General features: G+C 36.5%; 2 protein-coding genes across 6 annotated transcripts; both read right to left on the reverse strand.

Moving 5' to 3' along the window:
* Positions 1–245: 245 nt before the first annotated feature.
* Positions 246–10,839, reverse strand: si:dkey-211g8.8 (uncharacterized protein LOC108004533 homolog). Of its 4 annotated transcripts, none has more exons than XM_067411991.1 (9): positions 10,602–10,839; positions 9,194–9,233; positions 7,816–7,864; positions 4,397–7,640; positions 4,221–4,314; positions 3,954–4,020; positions 2,258–2,329; positions 1,906–1,975; positions 246–1,827 (listed from the first exon to the last, which is right to left on the reverse strand). In XM_067411991.1, exon 9 carries the CDS (start codon positions 1,765–1,767, stop codon positions 994–996), a length of 774 nt encoding a protein of 257 aa, XP_067268092.1. In that variant the 5' UTR covers positions 1,768–1,827; positions 1,906–1,975; positions 2,258–2,329; positions 3,954–4,020; positions 4,221–4,314; positions 4,397–7,640; positions 7,816–7,864; positions 9,194–9,233; positions 10,602–10,839; the 3' UTR covers positions 246–993. The 4 variants fall into 4 exon arrangements, with proteins under 4 accessions (XP_067268092.1, XP_067268089.1, XP_067268091.1 ...); XM_067411988.1 differs by having other exon boundaries at positions 246–1,830; XM_067411990.1 differs by having other exon boundaries at positions 246–1,830; positions 7,738–7,864.
* Positions 10,840–19,853: 9,014 nt separating this feature from the next.
* Positions 19,854–21,042, reverse strand: si:dkey-211g8.4 (barrier-to-autointegration factor). 2 transcript variants are annotated; one of them, XM_067411353.1, is made up of 2 exons: positions 20,872–21,042; positions 19,854–20,423 (listed from the first exon to the last, which is right to left on the reverse strand). In XM_067411353.1, the coding sequence occupies exons 1-2, from the start codon at positions 21,040–21,042 to the stop codon at positions 20,145–20,147; spliced, it is 450 nt and encodes a 149-aa protein (XP_067267454.1). In that variant the 3' UTR covers positions 19,854–20,144. The 2 variants fall into 2 exon arrangements, with proteins under 2 accessions (XP_067267454.1, XP_067267455.1); XM_067411354.1 differs by having other exon boundaries at positions 19,854–20,427; positions 20,872–21,003.
* Between the last annotated feature and the right edge of the window lie 1,379 nt (positions 21,043–22,421).

Consider the following 22,421-nt stretch of genomic DNA (forward strand, 5'->3'; position numbering starts at 1 on the left):
AACAAATGTCTAATCAATAATACTTATAATACAGATACTGTTATTAAAATCCTACTGTTATATTTTTGTTATATTTTCCTATCAAAATGTTATCACCCCTCCCATGTAATACATTTTAATGAACAGTCACAAAAGGACAACAAGATAAAAAAGAATAATATTTATTAAAGAAACAGTAAAAATTTACATGTAAAACATGTTTAGTATACAATTATAAAAATATAAATATTATAAATAAATAAATACTTTTTTTTCAATACAATAATTACAAGTAGAACTCGATTTTTGACTAATTTTGGGTTAACCGATTAAACCACATGATTTCAACATCGTTACTGCTTAACATAATCTCTTCATTCAGGTTTTGATAGGGCAATATAAGCCTCTTGATCATCACATGCTCTTTCTTCAGAAATTCTCAAATAAAGAGATTACATTTTAGGCAGGAATTTAACCATATTCACAATATTACAGGGCTGAGAATTCAAACCCTGATGATCATCAGTTAAACTCTCAGATCCAACACCACTTTCCCTTCAGCAATCAATCTGGTTAAGGTCGATAGTTCATAATAAGATTTAGAAAGTAATTCCTTACTGGTGTTTGATTGGCACAATACTGCAGAGGTTGCAAGTGCAAGACCAAGAATTATTTTCATAATGTTTAAGAAAACAAGTAAAGAGAAAAAGAAATTTCCCTAACCTCTTCAGTGCGCCCACATGCAGCTCAACTGCAAAGCAGTCTACCCGCGTCCGACACACCAAAAAAAACAAACTAAAATAACAAACTACAACAACAAACTGCGTTAATCAGTCTATAACATAACACAGGGTTAACTTTAGCTCTGTAAAGCAGTCTAAACCGCATTATTATTATTTTTTCTTTTAGTCAAGCCAATGCAGTTGGCTCACTTGACATCCACTGTCCAACACCAGAGAAAAAACAAAATTGCATTCAGCATGAGGGCATGAGGGTGTTCTCCAAGGCGCTTCTTCAAACTGTGGAGTTAACTTGGAATAGAGTGTCTCTTTTTCCCTCATTCCTTATAATCTTCTTAGCACAAAACAAAAGGTTTTGATGTTTTCTCTTTTCAACCTTTTTTGGGACATCTTCTCCCTGATGTTTCCATGTTCCTCCGGTTACCATTGGATGATAGTCACAAAACTCATCCCATGATTTATAATGCATCATCATTAAGATGTTGTGGAAAAACATGTCAGGATACCGGATCACTTCTGAGAACAAAATGGCACATATTGCAGTGGCATCTTCAGGGGTTTGTACATAAGATTTAACTTTGTCATGGTTCCCTACCATGTAGTTCCAAACTGTCTCAGAATACTTTTTAGTAAACTTTTTTGATGTTTTCATTGTTGCATAATTAAGATTTCTGTCGTCTTTCTCATGTTTATTGACTGGACAACAGTACAGATCGCTTGCTTGCAACTGTACATAGAACCCAGCAACTAGAAAGATGATATCTTGTCTATCATGCTTTTTTTGTTTATACCAAAATTCAAGTAGAAAAATAATTATTTTGGCATAGTGGAAAAAATTGATTATTTTGATGGTTGCACCATTGTTATTGTTCATGTCTAAGTCTTTGTTGCTCTTGTAAGCAATGTTTTTAATTTTCTGAACCGCACACCCTTCCCAGGATGTACGCACTTCAAATGGTTGGTCAGGTATTTTTGCAGTGGAGTTTTGATTATCTGATCCTTGATCAACTCTATCAGGAGTATCGTTCAAAAACCTCTTCTTGTTCATAACCTCTTGCTCGAATGACAGAACAACTTGTGGCCTGCTTTCAGTCCCCTCACGATTAGACTGCTAGAAATTACAAACACAAAACATGAGCTGCACAATTGATATTTAAATGATAATTGTACAACCGATCTAACTTACATTGTTCCCTCTTTCCTCCAAACATGAGCTTTTCTCAGGCCCTTCATAGTCCTCAGGATGATTGTAGTCACTAAAATGTAAACAAACAGTAGTTAGGTTGTGTAATAGAATCCTCATAAAATCCAACATGAGAATAATCTTGACCAACGATGACTATATATAATATATCCACTGATAATCAATTTCATTTGGAAATGATTTATGTTGTATTTGGGTAACAGATTATATTTTATTTTAAATGACTTTTATTTTGACATGCTGTCAATATAATTTTGACATAATTTTTGGAGTCAAAGGAAATTAAGTGTCAATCCCAAATAAAAGTGTTGAGAAACTCTTTGACTTGGCCTACCCTTTTCTTATCCTTTTGCCATTTCCCGCAATGAAAGTTTCTTCTTCAGGTGAGCAGTTAAGTAAAGGTCTCCTGATTGTAACAGAAAATTTTTCAATACATAGAAACAGACAACAATGATTATCATATAGTTTACAACATGCATCAGATATACAACCCGAATTCTGGAAAAGTTGGGACGTTTTAAAACTAAATGACTTTCAAATTACATGAGCCAATGTTTAAATCACAATAGGACATAGAAAACATAAATGTTTAAACTGAGAAATGTTACAATTTTATGCACAAAATGAGCTCATTTCAAATTTGAAGCCTGCTTCAGGTCTCAAAATAGTTGGGATGGGGGCATGTTTACCATGGTGTAGCACCTCTTCTTTTCAGAACAGTTTGAAGACGTCTGGACATCGATGTTATGAGTTTCTGGACTTTTGGTGCTGGAATTTGTTCCCAGTCTTGCCTAATAAAGGTTTCTAGCTGCTAAAGAGTTTGTGGTTGTCTTTGATGTCTTTCTGCATTCATAGTGCCTTCCAAAACATGTAAGCTGCCCATACCGTATGCACTTATGCACCCCCATACCATCAGAGATGCTGGCTTTTGAACTGAACGCTGATGACACACTGGAAGGTCTCCCTCCTCTTTAGCCCGGAGGACAAGGCATCTGTGATTTTTCCAACAAGAATGTCAAATTTGGACTTGTCTGACCAACACTTTTCCACTTTGAAACAGTCCATTTTGAATGAGCCTTGGCCCACAGGGCACGACGGCACTTCTGGATCATGTTCACATATGGCTTCCTTTTTGCATGATAGAGCTTTAGTTGGCATCTGCAGATGGCATGGCGGATTGTGTTTACCGCCAGTGGTTTCTGTAAGTATTCCTGAGCCCATTTAGTAATGTCATTGACACAATCATGCCGATGAGTGATGCAGTGTCATCTGAGGGCCCGAAGACCATGGGCATCCAATAAAGTTCTTCAGGCTTGTCCCTTATGCACAGAGATTTCTCCAGTTTCTCTGAATCTTTTGATGATGTTATGCATTGTAGATGATGAGATTTGCAAAGCTGTTGCAATTTGATGTTGAGGAACATTGTTTTTTAAAGTATTTTTATGCATTCTTTCACAGATTGGAGAGCCTCTGCCCATCTTTAGCTCTCTGAGACTCTGCCTCTCTAAGACATCCCTTTTATAGCTAATCATGTTACAGACCTAATATCAATTGAGTTTATTAGTTGCTAGATGTTCTCCCAGATAAATCTTTTCAACATTTCTTGCTTTTTAAGCCATTTGTTGCCCCCATGCCAACTTTTTTGAGACCTGTATCAGGCATCAAATTTGAAATTAGCTAAGTTTGTGCATAAAATTGTAAAATTTCTCACTTTAAACATTTGTTATGTTATCTATGTTCTATTGTGAATAAAATATTGGCTCATGTGATTTGAAAGTCTTTTAGTTTTCTTTTTATTCAAACGTCCCAACATTTCCAGAATTCGGGTTGTACATTTACATTGTAATAAACATACAAACATGTGGAATGAACCAATTGCCTTCATGTACTTGGCAAATGCCTTATAGTAAACTGAGGTACAGTGAATTTGAAATATAAACCTCCAAGAGAAAATTATACTTTAATGTGAATGTCATAATATTATGCAAATGATTACTATATGAACAAACTGAAGGAGGTAAAGAACCTACTTTGGTGACTTGAAAGATGAGAAACATGGCTCCTCTTTATGAGACAGCGATGTGATCTTGTGAGTATCTGTTTTACAGGCAAAGAACAAGTAATTAGCCTGTAAGTTCATGTTTGTGTCCAGTCCATGATATTAATGCAGCTGTCTTTATCATTTAGCAAGCATTCATCCAAAGGAAATTGTCAAATATTACCCATGCTTTGACTGAATGTACTGCATCCTCATATAATGCCACAAAATGTTTAACAACATATGAATAACAATGGACCTCTTTTGTTCTGTTTGGTTGTGTCATCCTCCTCAGATGAAGGCCCAGCATTCAAGTTGGTCTCAGGAAAACACACTTCTTCTGAATCAGAGTGCTGATGTTTGATGTCAAATAGACAAAATTAGTATTTTTGTTATTATTATCAAACTATATTTTCATAACTAAATGTTACTTACTTTCAGGCTTTTGGCAGAAGAGTTTTCAACTGGGACTGCATTTTCAGAAGCGGTTTTCTTGTTGATGCTGAAAAATTATTGACGATTAGTGAAGATCTGAAACATGCATTCAAAAAAGAAAAGAAAAAAGGAATCAGTCGCAATCGCACATTATTCTTACCTATAAATGGCCTTCTTTGTTTGATCTTTTTGGTTTAACGCGTGAGATGCTGAAGGCGATGTGGATGGTTGGGCAGGTGTGGTCCTCGACGAGTCTTCTTCATTGCATGTTCTTCAGAACGAGAACAAGAACAAAGAGAGAAACTGGAAACATGAGCCCATGTTACCACGTGGTCCAGTTTTCCTGTTTTAGTTAATGATGATGAATCCACGAAGGAAGAAAATCTGAAGCAGAACATTTCCTCAAAGAAACTGAATCATGAGGTGCATAATTAATACACTTTTAAAAGGCATCAGTTCCTTCTCTTCAAAACAGGAGAAGTGTCCCAAATATTGTTGGATGGAAGCTTTTGGATACATGTAACCATCTACCAAAGTGCTGGCAACAAACGTTGTTGCTGGTAAAACATGCCTTTGAGAAAAATCTTGAAGAAAATGCCATGTGCTGTGGCCGTTTCAGGCATTTGCATCAAAATCTACTGATCCATTCGTTGACAATGTCTTGATGTTCATGTAACAAAGAAAACTTCCCTCCAAAATATCTGATATATCCAGTCAGATTCCATATCACACAACACATTCAGTGATATTAAAGCATTATAGTGGGGATCAAATTGCTTGCAGGTCTTCTCCTTGATAATGTATTGGAACAGTGTTGATTAGCTTTGCTTTTTCAGAAAGCAATCATCTAGTCCTTTGCCCACTGCATTCTTCTTCTATTGTAGTTCAAACATTTGACAAAATAGTGAACTTGTTCTTGCCTATACCAGGGCAGGGGATGAGAAGGTGTGTGCTCTCCAGTATAAAGTGGGTCATTGACATAATGTTGCTTGCAAAACAAGTTGCTACAAATTTTCCAAAATTCATGATTTCTCCAAATACATCTCCAACTCCTCTTGTTATCAAATAACAAGAGTACTGAGCCTTATTTCAGAGATGTTTAAAATCTTCTAAGATGATATGATGGTTTTTGTTTTTTTGACTGGTGAGTCCATCTTCATCCACCATAATTGCATTGCAGCATGGGCTACTGACACGTTGACATACAGGTGTATTGTCCTTGGTACCTTAATTGGAGTCTTATCACACCAAAGGTTGCACTTACATTGTCACAACCTTTTTCCCACGCGTAGACCCGTCTTTGGACCGCTTTTCACGATTGCGCAGCGTAACCAAGATGGCCGATGCTGTTCGTATATCCAAAGAAAAATGCTTAATTTTGTTAAAAAAAATTTACTCTGGACATTCTGTTGTAGTTTTTTATTAATTTGTAGTTCAAAAGGTGGTTCCATTTGAATTACTGGCTCAACAGACAGAAGTATTACAGTTTGGACAGAGTACCTCCAGAAAGTTCACCCTTCTCGTATCGATTTATCCAGTGCTTGAAGTTATAAGTGTCCGCGGTCGAGCTAGAGAGAATCTGCTAGAGAGACCCAGCGTGTCATGCACGCCAGACAGTGAACCTGGAGGTTCAGTGCCAATCTTTCGCGCGCAGGACAGGAGAGAGTACCGAGCTGCCGATATGCCAGAATAATTATTGGTACTGCATAGCACAATATTGCCAGTACCGTATATTGGAGTCCATCCCACTTCAAGCACTGCACATCTACATGTTAATATAACTTGATAAGTATCAACCTCCTTGGTGACAGTTAAGTTTATCCATCACCGTATTCCCCGTTTAGCTTGGTGAATCTTCCATAGCAAACTGTTGAGGATTTGCTTCAGAGCACATCATCATCATTGGTCCTATTGCTGGCAGCCCATGATCGTGTAAGCGTTAAGTCAATACTCGTCAGCACTGCTGTAAAGGCATAAAAAGTGCCAGCGTTCATCACGAGATCCTGAGATGAGTTATAGGCCTATCGCCACCTCAGTCAAGACAATGTAGAAGCAAGATTGCTCAGAATGCTTTTTTTCCTCAGACATTTATGTAGTTGGATTTTGTTTATTTTGTAGTTCTTCAAAGCTGTCAGTGTCATTGCAACCTTAGCTGTGAAGTTTGGAGGGAGTTTTCAAAAGCAGGAGCCTTGACTGTGTTCCAAGGAATGTTGGGCCTTCTGGTGGATGGAACGCGACTTTGAGATGTCAGGTGTTATGTTCACCTGGTTATGGGAGGAGTGGGTTGAATACTTATCAAGCCATTTCAGTTTGCATTTCAATCTCTATTTATACAGAATCTGAGACCTTCATTTGAAATTTTTTATAAATTAACTGATAAATTACTTAGCCTATTTACATTTCAATCCCATATTGTAGAATAACTGATTTTTTTGACAGAATGATGTCTCTCTGTAGGCGCAATATACTGTATATCTGGCTGCCAAAATGCTAATGTTTCCAAGAACGTGTGTTCACATTACTACATTACTAGTATATGGGCTTTTTATGATGTCAAATCAAAGTATTATCATTATTGTTATTATTATTATTATTCATTTTTATTTTTTCACTTTCGTTTCACATTCAGCAGCCAGAAATACACCATCTCCATCCAAACAAACTTCTCTAAAAACAAAACTCTCTAGAAAATGCTTGGTTGTTTTATTAACCCATTGGTAAAACTGGGTTATTTTGGATTTGTCAAATGCATCAATTGTGGATGGATCCATGTTTTCCAAAAATATGTATTTTAAAATATATTCAATATATTATTATATTTCTTTTTATTGCATTTATATTTATTTTTACTAATATATTATTTTTAAATATATATTTAATATTTAAAAAAAAAAAAAAAATGGGTATTAGACAATTAAAGTTGTACATCACACGTTTTCTTTAATATTATACCAGTAAAAATAAATTGGATTGAAGTAACCCATCTTTTGATTTAAAGTGGATATTCAACCCACAATTTCTAGAGAGCAATTGTGGAACCACCCTTGAAACAGTTACACAGTATAAAACATATAGTACAAAAGGTGAAACATATAGTACAAAAAGTAACATTTAAACATTTGGCAAGACAAACCCATTGCTTTGCTCTGTGCACTTTTGTTGCTCTTGTTCCCATCCTTGGAGCAACACTGATTCTGACAGTGGAGTTTTGGATGATGGCACATGTCATCAAAATGTGTTTTTTCTGATAGACAAAAACACATTATACAAGTTGCATAGTGCTGTACCAGAAGAAACTAAGGTCTTGCTTAGCTACTGTAGCTTTTGTTAAACTGCCTTACTGTGTGAATCTTTTTTGGTACAGGGCATTGATGATGGTGATATTGTTTCAGCTGTGGTCCTACACTCTTTGCTCTTACCTTCATCCTTGATGGCCCCACTCCTCCTTTTCTTGCCTTTTTGTGGTTCCTGCAAAGGATTGATTCAAGATGGCATGATATTAAAAGCAAAGAACAGACAAAGCAAAAAGAAACTCTTGCACTTTGATAAAGCATGTTTGCAATTTCATTTGTCTTAAAGCCCCCCTGCAGTCAATAATGTTATCTTAGACATATTTAAATGTTTAATTTCTTCATGCCTTAGGCCAGGGATGGGCAACTCCGGTCCTGGAGGGCCAGTGTCCTGCAGAGTTTATCTCCATCCCTGATAAAAACTCACTTGCCTATAACTTTCTACTAATCCTAAAGACCTTGATTAGCTGGTTCAGGTGTGTTTGATTAGGGTTGGAGCTAAACTCTGCAGGACACTGGCCCTCCAGGACCGGAGTTGCCCATCCCTGCCTTAGGCCGTGTGTCCACCTAAGCGTTTTTTCCAGCTGCTAGCGTACTTTTTCAATTGTTTTCAATGGGAGCGCTGAGTTTTTTAAACGCCAGGAGCGTAGCGAGGCGCTGATTGTCTTTTTTACGCTCAAGCGCTGAGAGCTGGGCGTTTTTTACTGGTCGCCTCGATGTAACCACACCCTTGTTTTATTTAATATAGCCTATATGGTTTCATGAATATGCAAATTAGGCCCCGCCTCCACTTAATCAATTGGTTTGCACTCTACAACGTTGGATACAGAGGTAATTGATATGATTAGCTTTTGTGATTACGTTATGAAACAGCTAATAATGTGTTGCTAATATTACACAAATCATGTTCCCATTCTCCATCTCAGAGTCAGATAACTGTAGTCAAAAAAACATCCTTAGAAACTCTTTGAACATCATAGAAAGTCAGTGGAGAAAATCCCGCCCCACATGATGACAGGATTGGTTACATGTTTGTGATGGTGGGAATTATGGAAGGTTTTAAACTGCATTTTTGGTAAACTGCAGTTTTAAAGAGAAAATACTCAGAAATGGTGCTGACTGATATATTTGTACATGGTTTGTCTTATTTAATAAATATTTAAAACATCACACAGACATATAAACAACATAAAAACTTGATTTTCACCAGGGGGTCTTTAATAGAATTCAAATAATTCAAATACTGTATTTTTATTGTTCAATTTTATTGTTCAATTCTTTGACGTATCTTTGAAATATTTGTTAAATTACGTCAAACCACAATGCACATATCAGTCTGAAGGATTATTAGTTATTTATTGTTGCTTTTTTCTTTTTGTACAATAAATTGCTGCGAAACGAAAAATGAAACACTGCATAATGCATTATCACATCATTATACAAGTCAGATCATTAGCATGTTATATACAGTATAAAGTATAAAAAATGAAATTGTTTAAAATAATACCATTTTTTCAGGCATGTGTGAAGATCTTCCTTTACCGTTTCTGTGAAAAGATGTCAGAGTGATGTCAGAACATCTTCTCTGAAGTGCTTTGCAAATAGTTTGTATGTCACCACTGTTTACATTCACAATTATTGATGATTACATATTTTACATATATTTTACTGCTGTACTGGACTGGGCTGTCAATTTATCTAACTGTTTGTTTGTTTTTTTTAAATAGATTTTATATAGCCTATCTGTTGAAATTCTTCCTACATATTCATATTTTGCTAATTTATAAAAAATAAAAAAAATAGACAAATCTGTTCAGTCCAAAATGCACCACCTGTAAAAATGACCAAGAACTGAAACCTCTCAGAGTTCTTAAAGGGTTAGTTCACCCAAAAATGAAAATTCTGTAATTTTTTACTCACCCTCATGCCGTTCTACACCCGTAAGGCCTTCATTAATCTTCAGAACACAAATTAAGATATTTTAGTTGAAATCCGATAGCTCCATGAGGCCTCCATAGGGAGCAATGGACATAAAGGTACTAAAAACATATTTAAATCGGTTCATGTGAGTACAGTTGTTCAATATTAATATTATAAAGCGACGAGAATATTTTTGGAGCGCCAAACAAACAAAATAACGACTTATTTAGTGATGGCCAATTTCAAAACACTGCTTCATGAAGCATCGGAGCATTATGAATCAGTGTATCATCTGTGCTCCGATGCTTCCTGAAGCATTGTTTTGAAATCGGCCATCACTAAATAACCACTGTACTCACATGAAACGATTTAAATATGTTTTTAGTATCTTTATGGATCTTGAGAGAGGAAGTGTCCATTGCTCCCTATGGAGGCCTCACGGAGCTATCGGATTTCAACTAAAATATCTTAATTTGTGTTCTGAAGATTAACGTCTTTTATGGGCGTGGAACGGCATGAGTAATAAATGACAGAATTTTCATTTTTGGGTGAACTAACCCTTTAATTTGTCAAATAAAACTAAAATGGTAATGTTCCTTGACATCCTTTAAATTCCTTTAAGCCGGGTACACACTTAACGATTGTAAGGCCGATTATGAATGTAATTTGATACTTACAACTGATCAAACGCGCAGAGTCCAAGCCATTTGCGTTCAGTGTTTAAATTCCATGTGCAAGTATTTAAATCTGCTTCCGTCGAAGGAAAGGTCTTTGTGTGTTAGATTGTTTTAGCTAGTCATTAAGTGTGTCCCCGGCTTTAGAGACAAGAGTTACATAGGCTACTACTAAGATTTGGTTAAAACATTCAGTTCCTGTTAACACATCTATTTTACAATGCTGGTCAACTCCAAAACACATCTTTTTTTATTTATTTTTTTTTATTTTGAATCCAAATAATATCCAGGTAATAAAGTCAGTAGTTTTGTAGGACTTACCTGTTCATCGTTTTTATTCTGACTGAGTGAGTCCAGGGAAGCCCCGCCTCTTATAAAACATGTACTGTCTGCCACAGATGATTTACATACATACCCTTCCGTATAGTCCAATCCAAAACTGTACCTATAGCAGAATGAATCGTTCATTTTATATAATTTATTTCAAAATCGACGAGTTGAGACTTGGGATATATAAAAACAGGATTTGCTTTAGAATGATGTGAGGTTAAGTTTCCTTTTTTTGAGAAACGAAACTTAAACTATGGCAAGCCGTTTTATCATCTAATCCTTAAAGCTTGCTAGTATCTATTTTCATGCAACTAATATTTATCTTTTAGATACTAGTATCTTCAGTGGTGGACACTAATAAAGTATTTTTACTTCGTTACTGTACTTAAGCACATTTTTCAAGTATCTGTATACTTTACTCGAGTATTTTTATTTTGAGCAACTTTTACTTCACTACATTCGAAAGCATGAGATAGTACTTTTTACTCCACTACATTTAATAAAAAAAATCGTTACTCCAATATTTTAAAATGAAGAAATCATCACATGCTCAGAGACACAAAAGCGGTGTCTGATTTGTTCACAAATTATTTTCAATCATCTTGTTCAATTGGTTCACAAATCACAACAATCCACTAGTGAATTGGACTGATTGTATTGCCTCTGTTCTCAAGTCAACAAATCATTGATTCAATGATCCATTCAGAGCGACTCTCCAGTTAATTAATTTACAAGTCTGACTGAAAATTAGCCAAGAACTGGAGGATCCTTGAGTGCGCGCGCGACTGATGGTGAAAAGTAAGTCAGCCTACTAATGTTGAATTCTAGGATGAATTATTGTAACTGGAAATCATATTTAGGTCAGTTGTTTTTTAACTAAATCTGCTGTAAAGGGCGATCTGTTTAAGCCCACTGAAATGCTTTAATGCGACACGTCAACATCAATGTGTCTACATATCGCGATCTCGATTCAATCAGATAAAATCACATTTTAAAACTAACTTGCCACTTCAAATAACGGTTGTATCAATTACATCGTTACGGCGCTAGGAGGCGACAAGTGACTGTTAAAATGTTTTTGACATTCAATGATTCATTCAAAAGATTTGTTAAAAAACATTATTCATCCAGTAATGAAACAATTGAAATAGTTATGAATGAGTCAATCATTCATTCAGACCTTTTTTTTTTTATATATATATATTTATAAATAGACTGCAGCAATTAATATTTTGTCCTCAGTAATTATATGCAATTTTGTTTAGTTGTCTATTCAGAATCATGGGAGAATCAAGATTTCTATTTGAAAGAAACAAATAAAAATCTTGATTCTCATTTTATCCAGAATTGTGCAACTCTAACACAAATTATAATAACTCATGCACGTTCATCTTCCCTACTGCTGCAACAATTTTTAAAAATGTTATGTATTTAGCTATTTTATATTGTTTGTCAACACACATTACATATTATGTATATGCATCCACTAATCTTCCATCCATACTGACTAGTGCTGGCTATTTGACAATCCATAATCATTCATAATTATTTTGAGCAATAGGATTATATAAAATATATAATATAAAATTAAATTATTTAAGTGGCCTATAAAAAAGGACAAAATAAACAGTCATCAATCAGTACTTTTTTACTTATTAAAAATCAAGTACTTTTGTACTTTCACTCAAGTAAAATTGAAAAGGAGCACTAAATACTTTCACTTGAGTAATATTTTATGATACGTATCTGTACTTTTACTCAAGTTCTTGATTTGTGTACTTCGTCCACCACTGAGTATCTTCATTAGGTACTAGTACTTATTCATTATAGCTACTAGTGCTTATTCTTTATGTACTAGTGCTTATTCTTTAGATATGCTACTAGTATATAACTTTAGGTACTAGTGCTTATTATTTGGGGCAGTCGTTGCCTAATGGTAAGAGAGTCGGACTTATAACCCAATGGTTGCGGGTCTCAGTACCGGTAGGAATTGTCGTGTGGGGGAAGTGAATGTACAGCGCTCTCTTCCACCCTCAATACCCCGACTGAGGTGAGACCCTTGAGCAAGGCACCGAACCCTGGGCGCCGCAGCAAAATAATCTCTGGATAAATGCAGAGAACAAATTCCGAGTATAGAACATCATACTTGGCTACATGTCACGTCACTTTCTGACGTGACTTCTGTCAGGACCACTATCAAATATGATTGATAATTGCATAGAACTTGTTTTGGCATGGGCAAGTTCTCTGGGCAAGAAGTCCCTGCGCATCCATGCAGCCTATGGACAAGAGCAGAGAGAGCAGCAATTACCCCCCTTAGGCCTAGCATGGATAAGAGAATCAACATATGCAGATATCATTAATGTCAATACACTTCCTGCTTCGCTACTGTTCAGACGCTCTTGCTTACAGCTCCGCGCTTTGCTCTATTGCTTTGATATTTTATCTCCTAATTTTAACTACAGCAAATAGCAACAGCAAATAGGCACAGTGCTCAAATGACAAATCTTGGCACCAACAATCTTTTTAACTGGAAGAATTGCTACAAAAAAGGGGAATTTTTATCCAACCAGCCTCCCACTGACGGCAGCCATCAGCTTACATTCCGGAGAAGGGAAAACACAGCTGCTTACATCCAAAAGGATTAGAAATTATATGCCTCCTCTGGTTGAAGAATCTACCTGCTGCACAAACTGCCACAGACTTCTACAAAGGATTGCAGTTCTTGAAACAAAGTTACTACCAAACCAGAAGGAACACACAACAGAGCTTCGACATGGACGTCCTCAGCACACAGTCGGTGAGTCCTATGAATCTAATGCCCCTAAACAGACCGTACTGAGTGCCGAAATTGATCAACATATTAATCGATGGCACACACAGGGAGCGAGACCCAAAGGCACTCGAGACATCAGATTGTCACGAGTATCACATATTAATGCAGTAGCATCCTCTACCCAAAACAATAGCTCCCTACGACCGCCAATACATCTGGAGAACAGATTTGAAGTGTTAATGAATGTGGGGGAGGAATCCCCAAACATGATCGGACACAGATCAAATCAGCCAGCAGCTAACACCGATGCTAACTGCCACTCAAGGTTGAACAGAGAGCAGCCGAGCCCAGGACTCTGATAGTGGGTGACTCTATTAGAAACATTAGGATACAACTACATGCTGCCTTCCACAAGCAACAGTTTCTTATGTAAACAGGGAACTTAAGAGCATTCTGATGAAATATAAGACTGCAAATCGACTAATCATTCATGTGGGGAAAAATTATATTCGGAAGGAGCAGTCCTCCTTAAGAGGGATTTCAATGAACTTTTTGAAATGCTTAAAAGACTAAAAGTTCAGTCGTTCATCAGTGGACCACTCCCAGCAAGAGGAACAAATAGATTTACACGGTTGCTTGGTCTTAACACATGGCTGCAAAAAAACCTGCAACGTAAAAGGACTGAATTTCATCAACAACTTCAATCTGTTCTGGAGTCAGAGACAACTGTTCACTCATGATGGCCTGCACCCAAACAAACTGGGCTCAAGAGTGCTAAAGGACAATATCTACTTCTGCCTCCATCATCCTTCAGCAGTGTGTGCAAATCCACTCAACCTGAATGGCACAAACACACTTGGACAGAGTACAAATGACCACAGGACTTCATTTCAGCACCTGAATGGACATGCGGTTGACACATCCCACAAGGTCAATGATAACACCATGCAGCCACAACAACCACTGCTCACGGACACTATCCTGACTGAGCCCTGCCCACAGAGCTCATCGAGAGACAGTGACGTGTTAGAACTGCTCCAAGATTCAGCACCCAAGGATGACTTTCGAGAAAACAGCCAGGGAAGCCAGGGCAACATATTACAGCCTCCGGTAACACCAGAGCAACAGCCCCTCTCACCGGACACGTTATCCCTTTCTCCAGCATCCCCTCTTCTGTGCTTCTCAGAGAAAATGGAGGAACTGGTGTATGCTGGAACCAAACTCTCCCACTCTTTTGCTGCGAGCCCCCAGATATCAACAAAAAAGCATCAAGCCCCGAAACCACCAAAGCCTGTGGGCCCAGCTCGCCCTCCCCCTCCTCCTGCGAGAGCTCTTCGGCCCCTGCCACAACGCCAGGGCCCTCACCCTCCTCCATCTTTTCTAGGTGAACCAAAAACAACCGATAACAGCTCTCAGTGATGTGTCGGGTCCCCACTATGATAACAGTGACTTTATCAAATGTTTACAGAACAAGCGGGAACCCAGTGTGCCTGTAGCTTTCTCTATTTCTGTTTTATTACGTTATAGAAAGCCTAAGGCCTTCTCAAACCGTTTGGCAAACCCATTTAATCTGCTACCAATTACACGTCAAACTAAGATTACTGTAGAGACAGAAAGTAAGACTGTTAAGTTAGCGCTTTTAAACATCCACTCACTTAAAAATAAATCACTTCTAGTCAATGACTTAATAACCACAAACAACCTAGATTTTATTCTTCTAAATGAAACATGGCTTGAAGACAGCTGCAGTGCAACAATCCTGAATGAAACAGCCCCTCCTAACTTTACTTTTATGAGTGTCTGCAGAGCTGTTAGGAGAGGTGGAGGTGTTGCTGCTCTATTTAAAGATGTCTATCAATGCAAGCAAGTGTCATTTGGTAATTACTTGTCTTTCGAATACTTGGGCATTCTACTTATAGTTATCTACAGGCCTCCAAAATACTGTCCAGCCTTTGTGGAGGACTTTACAGAACTGTTATCAGCAATTTCCTCTGAGTTTGACTGTTTTGCTATTACTGGTGACTTTAACATCCACATAGAAAATGCAGAATCCTATATGGCAAAAGAAATCATAACTGTTTTGAATACTTTTGATCTGACTCAACATGTACATGGACCTACACACAATCGTGGACACACTCTAGATTTAATTATTAGTAAGGGTGTAAAGATTTCATCCATTGTCATTAAGGATGTAGCGCTATCTGATCATTTCTGTATTTTCTTTGATTTATTGATCTCTCCGACTGTTGAAGCTAGATCTATCTCGGTCAAAAAGCGATGCTTAAATGAGCATACTAGTGCACTGTTATTATACTGCTTATTAAAAAGAAAACACAATTTCATCCAGCAGAATTAGTCAATTACAGGCCAATATATCAAATCTACCTTTACTGTCAAAGATGCTAGAAAAGGCAGTATCCTCACAACTATGTTCCTTTTTTAGAAAGAAATAGTATCTGCAAGGATTTCCGGTCAGGATTTAGACCGTATCATAGTACTGAGACTGCTCTCATTAGTTGTGCTGGATAATGTGCAAGATCTTCCCACTGCTGTTGCTCTACTCTTTGGCTTGATTTATTGCCTGAACATGAACTATCCGAAAGAGCTTAAATACACTTTTAAAACCATTCAAAAAGTGTTTGTTGGCCTTGACCCCCAGTTCTTAGCTAGAGTCCAGTCATTTCAAAACAAAGTGTTAATGTCCAAGTAGCTGCAGGTCGATAAGCAAGGCAAGCATTAATTTCTTATTCCAGTTGTTTCTGTGGTTTCATTTGTTCCGTAACAATTCAAAATATGAAAAAAAAAGAGAAAGCTTTGAGTTGTAATCTAGGATCTATTTTTAATAAGTATGGGGTCTCTTTTCATCTATATGCTGACGACACACAACTTTATGTCCCCTTGAAGCGTGATAAACAGGCTTTAAAGCCTATTTTAGATTGTTTAGACAAACTAAAACTCAATGAGAGTAAAACTGAATTTATTTTGTTTGGCTCAAATGACCACTGTGGACATGATTTCGATTCTGAACTTCTTACTCCATACAGCACTACATGTGTATGAAATTTAGGCGTTTGGTTTGATAATAATCTTAAATTTGATAAACAGATAAGTGCTGTCGTTAAGTCCTGTTTTTATCATCTTCGTCTTCTGATGAAGGTGAAGCCATTTTTGTTTCTAAAGAAGCTTGAAATGGTTATGCATGCTTTTGTAACATCTCGATTGGATTACTGCAACTCATTGTATATCGGTGCTCCTCAATCATGTGTTTCATGTCTACAGTTGGTTCTGAATGCAGTGGCTCGGCCTCTTTGTGGGAAGCGTAAACACGAGTCTATTACACCAGTTTTGATTTCATTGCATTGGCTGCCAGTCAAATACAGAATTGATTTTAAAATTGTATTGTTTGTCTCTTCATAATCAGGCTCCACAGTACCTATCTGATTTGTTACACCCATACACTCAATCAAGAGCACTCAGATCGGCTGATTCTGGGTTATTGCGAGTTCCCAGGTCACGTCTTAAAAACAGGTGATCGTGCTTTTTCTGTTATTGGCCCCAAGTTGTGGAATAGTCTCCCAATTCAAATTCAAATTCTGTCTATTTTTAAGTCTACTCTTAAAACGTATTACTCCCTGGCATTTAACATTTCCTGACTTGCTGTGCAAATGATCCTATATTTTAATGCACCTCATCCATTTTACAGTGTGTTCTATAGATTGTGTCTTATTGTTTGTAATCTTGTTAAATTACGAATTTGTTCTCAGAATTTAATGACTTTTTTCTCATAATTTAATGACTTTATTCTCAACATTTTATCTTGACTTTTTTTCCTCGAAATTTAACAACTTTTTTTCTCATAATTTAATGAATTTGTTCTCATAATCTAATGACTTTTTTCTCGAAATTTAACAACTTTAATCTCAAGATGGTTTTATTTTTTTATTATTGCTTGGCCCTAATCCTCTTCCGTAGGAGGTTTATACAAGTTTCTGGGTGGGATAATTGGAGAAAGTTGAATTAACTTTAAAAAATAAAGTTCAGTTAACTTAAAAAATTAAGGCAACCAGCTGCAAAGCTTTTTTGAGTTTACTGAACTTCAGGACCCCTGTAGTTGTGCTTACTCATTTCTTTGAATTGGACTGGTTGTTAGGTGAACTTACTGAGGCAGGTTTAATTAACGTAAATAAGTCTAGTGAAAATTATTGGCACAACTTGGACCACTGAAGTTGAGTAAACTCAAAAATGCTTTGCAGAGTGTTGCCTTTTTTTTTTTAAAGTTAACTCAACTTTTTATTTTCTACAGTATAGAGTTACAAATGATTTGCTGTTATCATCCGATCACGGTTGTATCTCTATTAGTGTTACTCGATCTTGCTGCATTTGATAATATCAACCACAACATTCTTATGAATAGACTCAAAAATTATGTCGGCATTAGTGGAATGGCATTGGCATGGTTCAAATCATAGTTATCTGACCATTATCAGATTGTAGCAGTAAACTAAGGGGTGTCATATCGATCACAAGTTCAGTATGGAGTACCACAAGTCTCAGTACTAGGACCGTGGCTTTTCACCCTGCACATGCTACCCTTGGGAGATATCTTTAGGAAGCATGGCATTAGCTTTCACTGTTATGCTGATGATACTTCGCTCTATATTTCTTTGTGCCCTGACAAAACTTATCAATCCACAAAATTAACGGAATGCATAACTGATATAAAAATTAGATGACTAGTAATTTCCTACTTAATTCTGAAAAAAAAAACATTATTTGACCAAAAACCTCTGCACGTAATAACCTAGAATACTGTCTAACACTTGATGAATGTCCTGTCAAGTCTTCGTCATCATTTAGAAACCTGGGTGTGTTCTTTGATGCCAATCTTTAATTTGAAAGACATGTTTCTAGCATCTGTAAAACCGTATTCTTCTAACTTAAAAATATATCTAAATTACGCTCTCAATGACAAATGTGGAACAGTTCATGCATTCATGACCTCAAGCCCTGCACGCTTAATAAACAAACTCTATAGCTGGTCCAAAACGCAGCAGCTAGAGTTCTTACTGGAACCAGGAAGTTTGACCATATTAGCTCAGTTCTGTCAACACTGCACTGGCTCTGTTATGAGCTGCTCAGAGACACGAAGGCTGAGAATCCAAGTGCAGCATTTATTGAAGGGTAATCCATAAACAGGCAAAGGTCATACACAGCAGTGAGCAGTCCAAACAATCATGAAATCCAAATCACAGGCAAGAAAATCCAGAGAACATGGGAAATAAACCAGAAAACAAGAATACAAAGGCCTTGAAGTGCAGTCTAAACAAACAAGATCTGACAATGGGTGACTGTGAAGACCAGGCTTTTATAGACAAAACTACTAAGGATAATGACACAAATGAGACACAGCTGAAAACAATAATGGCAGATGAGTCCGGGTAAAGGATGATGGGAAATGAAGTCTTTGATGAAATGGTGAAAGTCCTTGGTTGAGTGCCTCCTGGTGGCTCTCATGGGCACTCCAGCTGGTGATCTTGACAAGCTCCCCATCATATAATTTTTTTAATTTTGCTAATTACATACAAAGCACTAAATGGTTTAGCTCCCCAGTACTTAATCGAGCTCTTAACACATTATAGTCCTTCACGTCTATTGCGATCTCAAAAATTCTGGCCAGTTCAAAATCTACTGCTGGCTGTAGATCCTTTTCCTATTTAGCACCTAAACTCTGGAACAATCTTCCTAGAATTGTCCAGGAAGCAGACACACTCTGTCAGTTTAAATCTAGACTAAAAACACATCTATTTAACCTGGCATACACATATCAATTTCTGCAAAAATTAGGTCTGCCAGAACAAGGAATACTTCCTATAACACCTTCATAAGATGCATGGCATCTACACTAATATTAGTCTCTTTGTTTATCCTGAGGTTTACCATAGTCTGGCGGATCCTTGCCGTATCCAGACCAGATGAAGGACCTGCGCTACACACACGATCACAATGCAGCCTTGAAGTGTCAACTAGACTATCCCCTGCGAAGGCCTCTTTCCCCTTCCCATTTCCTCTGTACAGATAAAAATGTTATCAAAATGATTCCTGTTCACACGGATCCGCAGAAATGACTAAAAACACTGCAGGCCAGACAAGTCATTTGGCGATGTCACTTTGTAAAGAAAGACTATGCACAAATGTGTATGCCAATAGACTTAACACATAATCAAAGTTTGTGTTCTCAAGCCACCAAACAGTGTTGTTGTGTAAATGAAAGGCCAGAATGCTTTAAAAGTTTTTAAAGTTTCGTATAAGCAACCCCTAAGTTAATAACTAATGCTTTTTAGTTATTAACTTTATTATCAGTATCTAAAAATAAGTACTATTGCAAGGATTTTAAGGATTAAATGTTTAAGCGGCTTGCCGTACACAACTCACTCTTTGAGCAGAGTGATGAGAATGCACCCTGCTGTTCAAACTATGGAACTTTAAAGTTGTTGTTGTTGTTTTATCATGTATTTTCAAAAGCTTTTTCTAAATGCAATATTGGCACATATCTTACGACATATGAGCAACTTTTTTTGACCAGGGACTCAGTCTTAAACCAAAAATAATTCAAAAACATTATTACTGTAGACAGTACAAAAAGTGACAAAGATGTATTGTTTATTTCCATATAACTGAAAATAACACAGAAACTAATCTGTATATGATACATTAATTATTACTTTATTTGACAAATACTGTTAATATATTCTTCTTTACAAATTATTACTTGTCCATTCCCTCATACAGTTGTAACAGTCCCTCTGCTGTTTTGCATTTGCTCCACATGAGTCTCTAAGCCAGTTCTTAAACTTCCACTCATCTTTGTTCAAGATCAGGAATCGCCCCAGGACATCTCGCGCTCTTATTATACCCCTGTTCTGCAGTCGTCCGCCCAGCACAGGACCAATTCCAGGGAGCTCATATACAAGTTTATCCCCCATTGGCTCAGAACAGAAACGTCTATGTTTTTGGGACGTTGTCATTGTCAAAGTCTGTCTAGAGAGAAAATAAACAAGATAAGTGAGATCTGTAGCTTGATAAAAATTCATGATTACTAGATACTTAATATGAAATATGTGTTTTATAATAATATGTGATAAAGATTAGATCAAATTTGGACATTTTCGGATTGGTCATTTACACTATTCTTTAAAATATGTTACAAATAGATGCATAAATGTATTCTCATATAGTTCTCATGCAAGTAAGGTGCATTTAATGCTGTAAAAAAAAAAAAAAAAAAAAAAATTAACAATGATAGATGAAGCATATCATTAAGAGTCCCACTTGTAGTTGTAGTATTGAACCTATAAATATACCGCAAGCTCAGTATGAGGAAGCAATGCCTGATATAAATATTCACAATGCACCCTCCACAGCTTCACAATAATAGTTTTATCTTTAAAAATCTGCGATTTAATAATTCTGTTATGGACTCACCGTCTTTTCCCTTTTACAGTTTCCTGCCTGTGCTGCTTTCCATTTCATTTGGGTTGATGTAATCATGACCTGCCTACATGAAGACCATATATAGAGTTCCTGTAGAAGATCTGTATGACCTAACAGCGAGAACCAGTGAAACACAATGACTCTACATACATGTCTTGTCATGCGATTGTATTTAAGTGGTGAAGCTGAAGATAAGAAATCGTTTAAATGCACGAGTTATTTTTCAAATTTATTTCAGCACTTGTTTCTTTCAAAGAAAAACCCTACATATTGTAACTTTTTTTCTCTTTTATATAAGTACATACATAAACATCAACAGTCATTAGGTATAAACAAAGCAACTGTGTTGTATAGCTTATAGATATCAAACCAGTGGTAAGAATGCCATGCTAAGGGTTCGTCAATTCAACCAGACGTACATGAATATAAAATATTCTCTTACTATACTTTGATTTTAAAAGCAGCAGTGCATTAACTATGATTCTGGACTCTGTAAATCAACAGTCATTCAAGTTCAGCATTAATACTGTGAAGAGGACAGTGTTTAAAGGTTATCTGTGCACTCTCTGTATTGCTATGTGGAATATTTCAAACATATATTGATGTTTCACTGGTTCAACACATGGTTTGCTATGATCACAGAATGTTTAATGCTTGTTTGCTGATCGGTTTAAAATCTGATGCTTTTTCCCCCCCCAAGACCAGAGAGAAGAGAAGATAAACTAATGGGTGCTAGTAAACAGTCAATAGTAACATTTTATAATCCAGCATTATATCATTCAAGCCTTGCAATAAGCCTGTCTGACTAGAAAGGGAAAATCAGGCCTGAATTGGCCTTGAAACCAAGAAGATAAACCAACTTAAACTAGAAGGTCAAGAAGGGATAAGAAAATAAATCAGTTTTTGCTTTTAAACTGTTTTCTTATGCATAGCTCATTAACAATAACTCCCATTGCTGTCAGACATTTTTGCTCATACTCTTTAAAGTTAAGTGGTTTTATAGCTCGTCTTCGATTTTATTGTTCAAAATGTTGTTCTTGATGAAACTAAATAGGATCATTCCAAAATAAGATGGAAGATTAGCTACAACAAAATGAGTCCGAACAATACTAATAGTAGCATTTCTATCCGTTTCAACTGTGCATCTTCCATTTTATTTGCTGTAGATAAATGAGTCTGGGAAATAGGATTTATAAAGAACATTTCTTTGAATTAATTGACTTAAGAACAACTGGTTGAAACATACGATATATACAGTACATGTTTAGGATCTAGTATGTTAAAGCCAACGGGCAAAAAAGTGCAGGGTTACAAGGTTAGCGGGGAGTTCCAGAGCCTCTGCTATTTTCCTGCACCTCAAAACCCTGAGCTACTCGTTCATCCTTCACTAAAATCACAGTGCATTAAATATGATGGACTCTGAAAACTGAAATTTGTAGGTAATGCAGTTTTAGGTATCATACGTCTCTATTTTAAATGAAAACATACACTTTCATTTACATTCTAAGCATATTCATACTGTAAATTAGTCTTGATGTGCC

The sequence above is a fragment of the Chanodichthys erythropterus genome, chromosome 15, assembly GCF_024489055.1.
Source record: "Chanodichthys erythropterus isolate Z2021 chromosome 15, ASM2448905v1, whole genome shotgun sequence".
NCBI lineage: Eukaryota > Metazoa > Chordata > Actinopteri > Cypriniformes > Xenocyprididae > Chanodichthys > Chanodichthys erythropterus.

Coding starts and splice junctions, on each gene's coding strand:
- si:dkey-211g8.8 (XM_067411991.1), bottom strand. CDS start 1,767: ATGAACAAGAAGAGGTTTTTGAACGATACTCCTGATAGAGTTGATCAA.
- si:dkey-211g8.4 (XM_067411353.1), bottom strand. CDS start 21,042: ATGACAAGACATGTATGTAGAGTCATTGTGTTTCACTGGTTCTCGCTG. Junction 20,424..20,871: donor ACTGTAAAAGGGAAAAGACG/GTGAGTCCATAA, acceptor CTCTCTAGACAG/ACTTTGACAATGACAACGTC.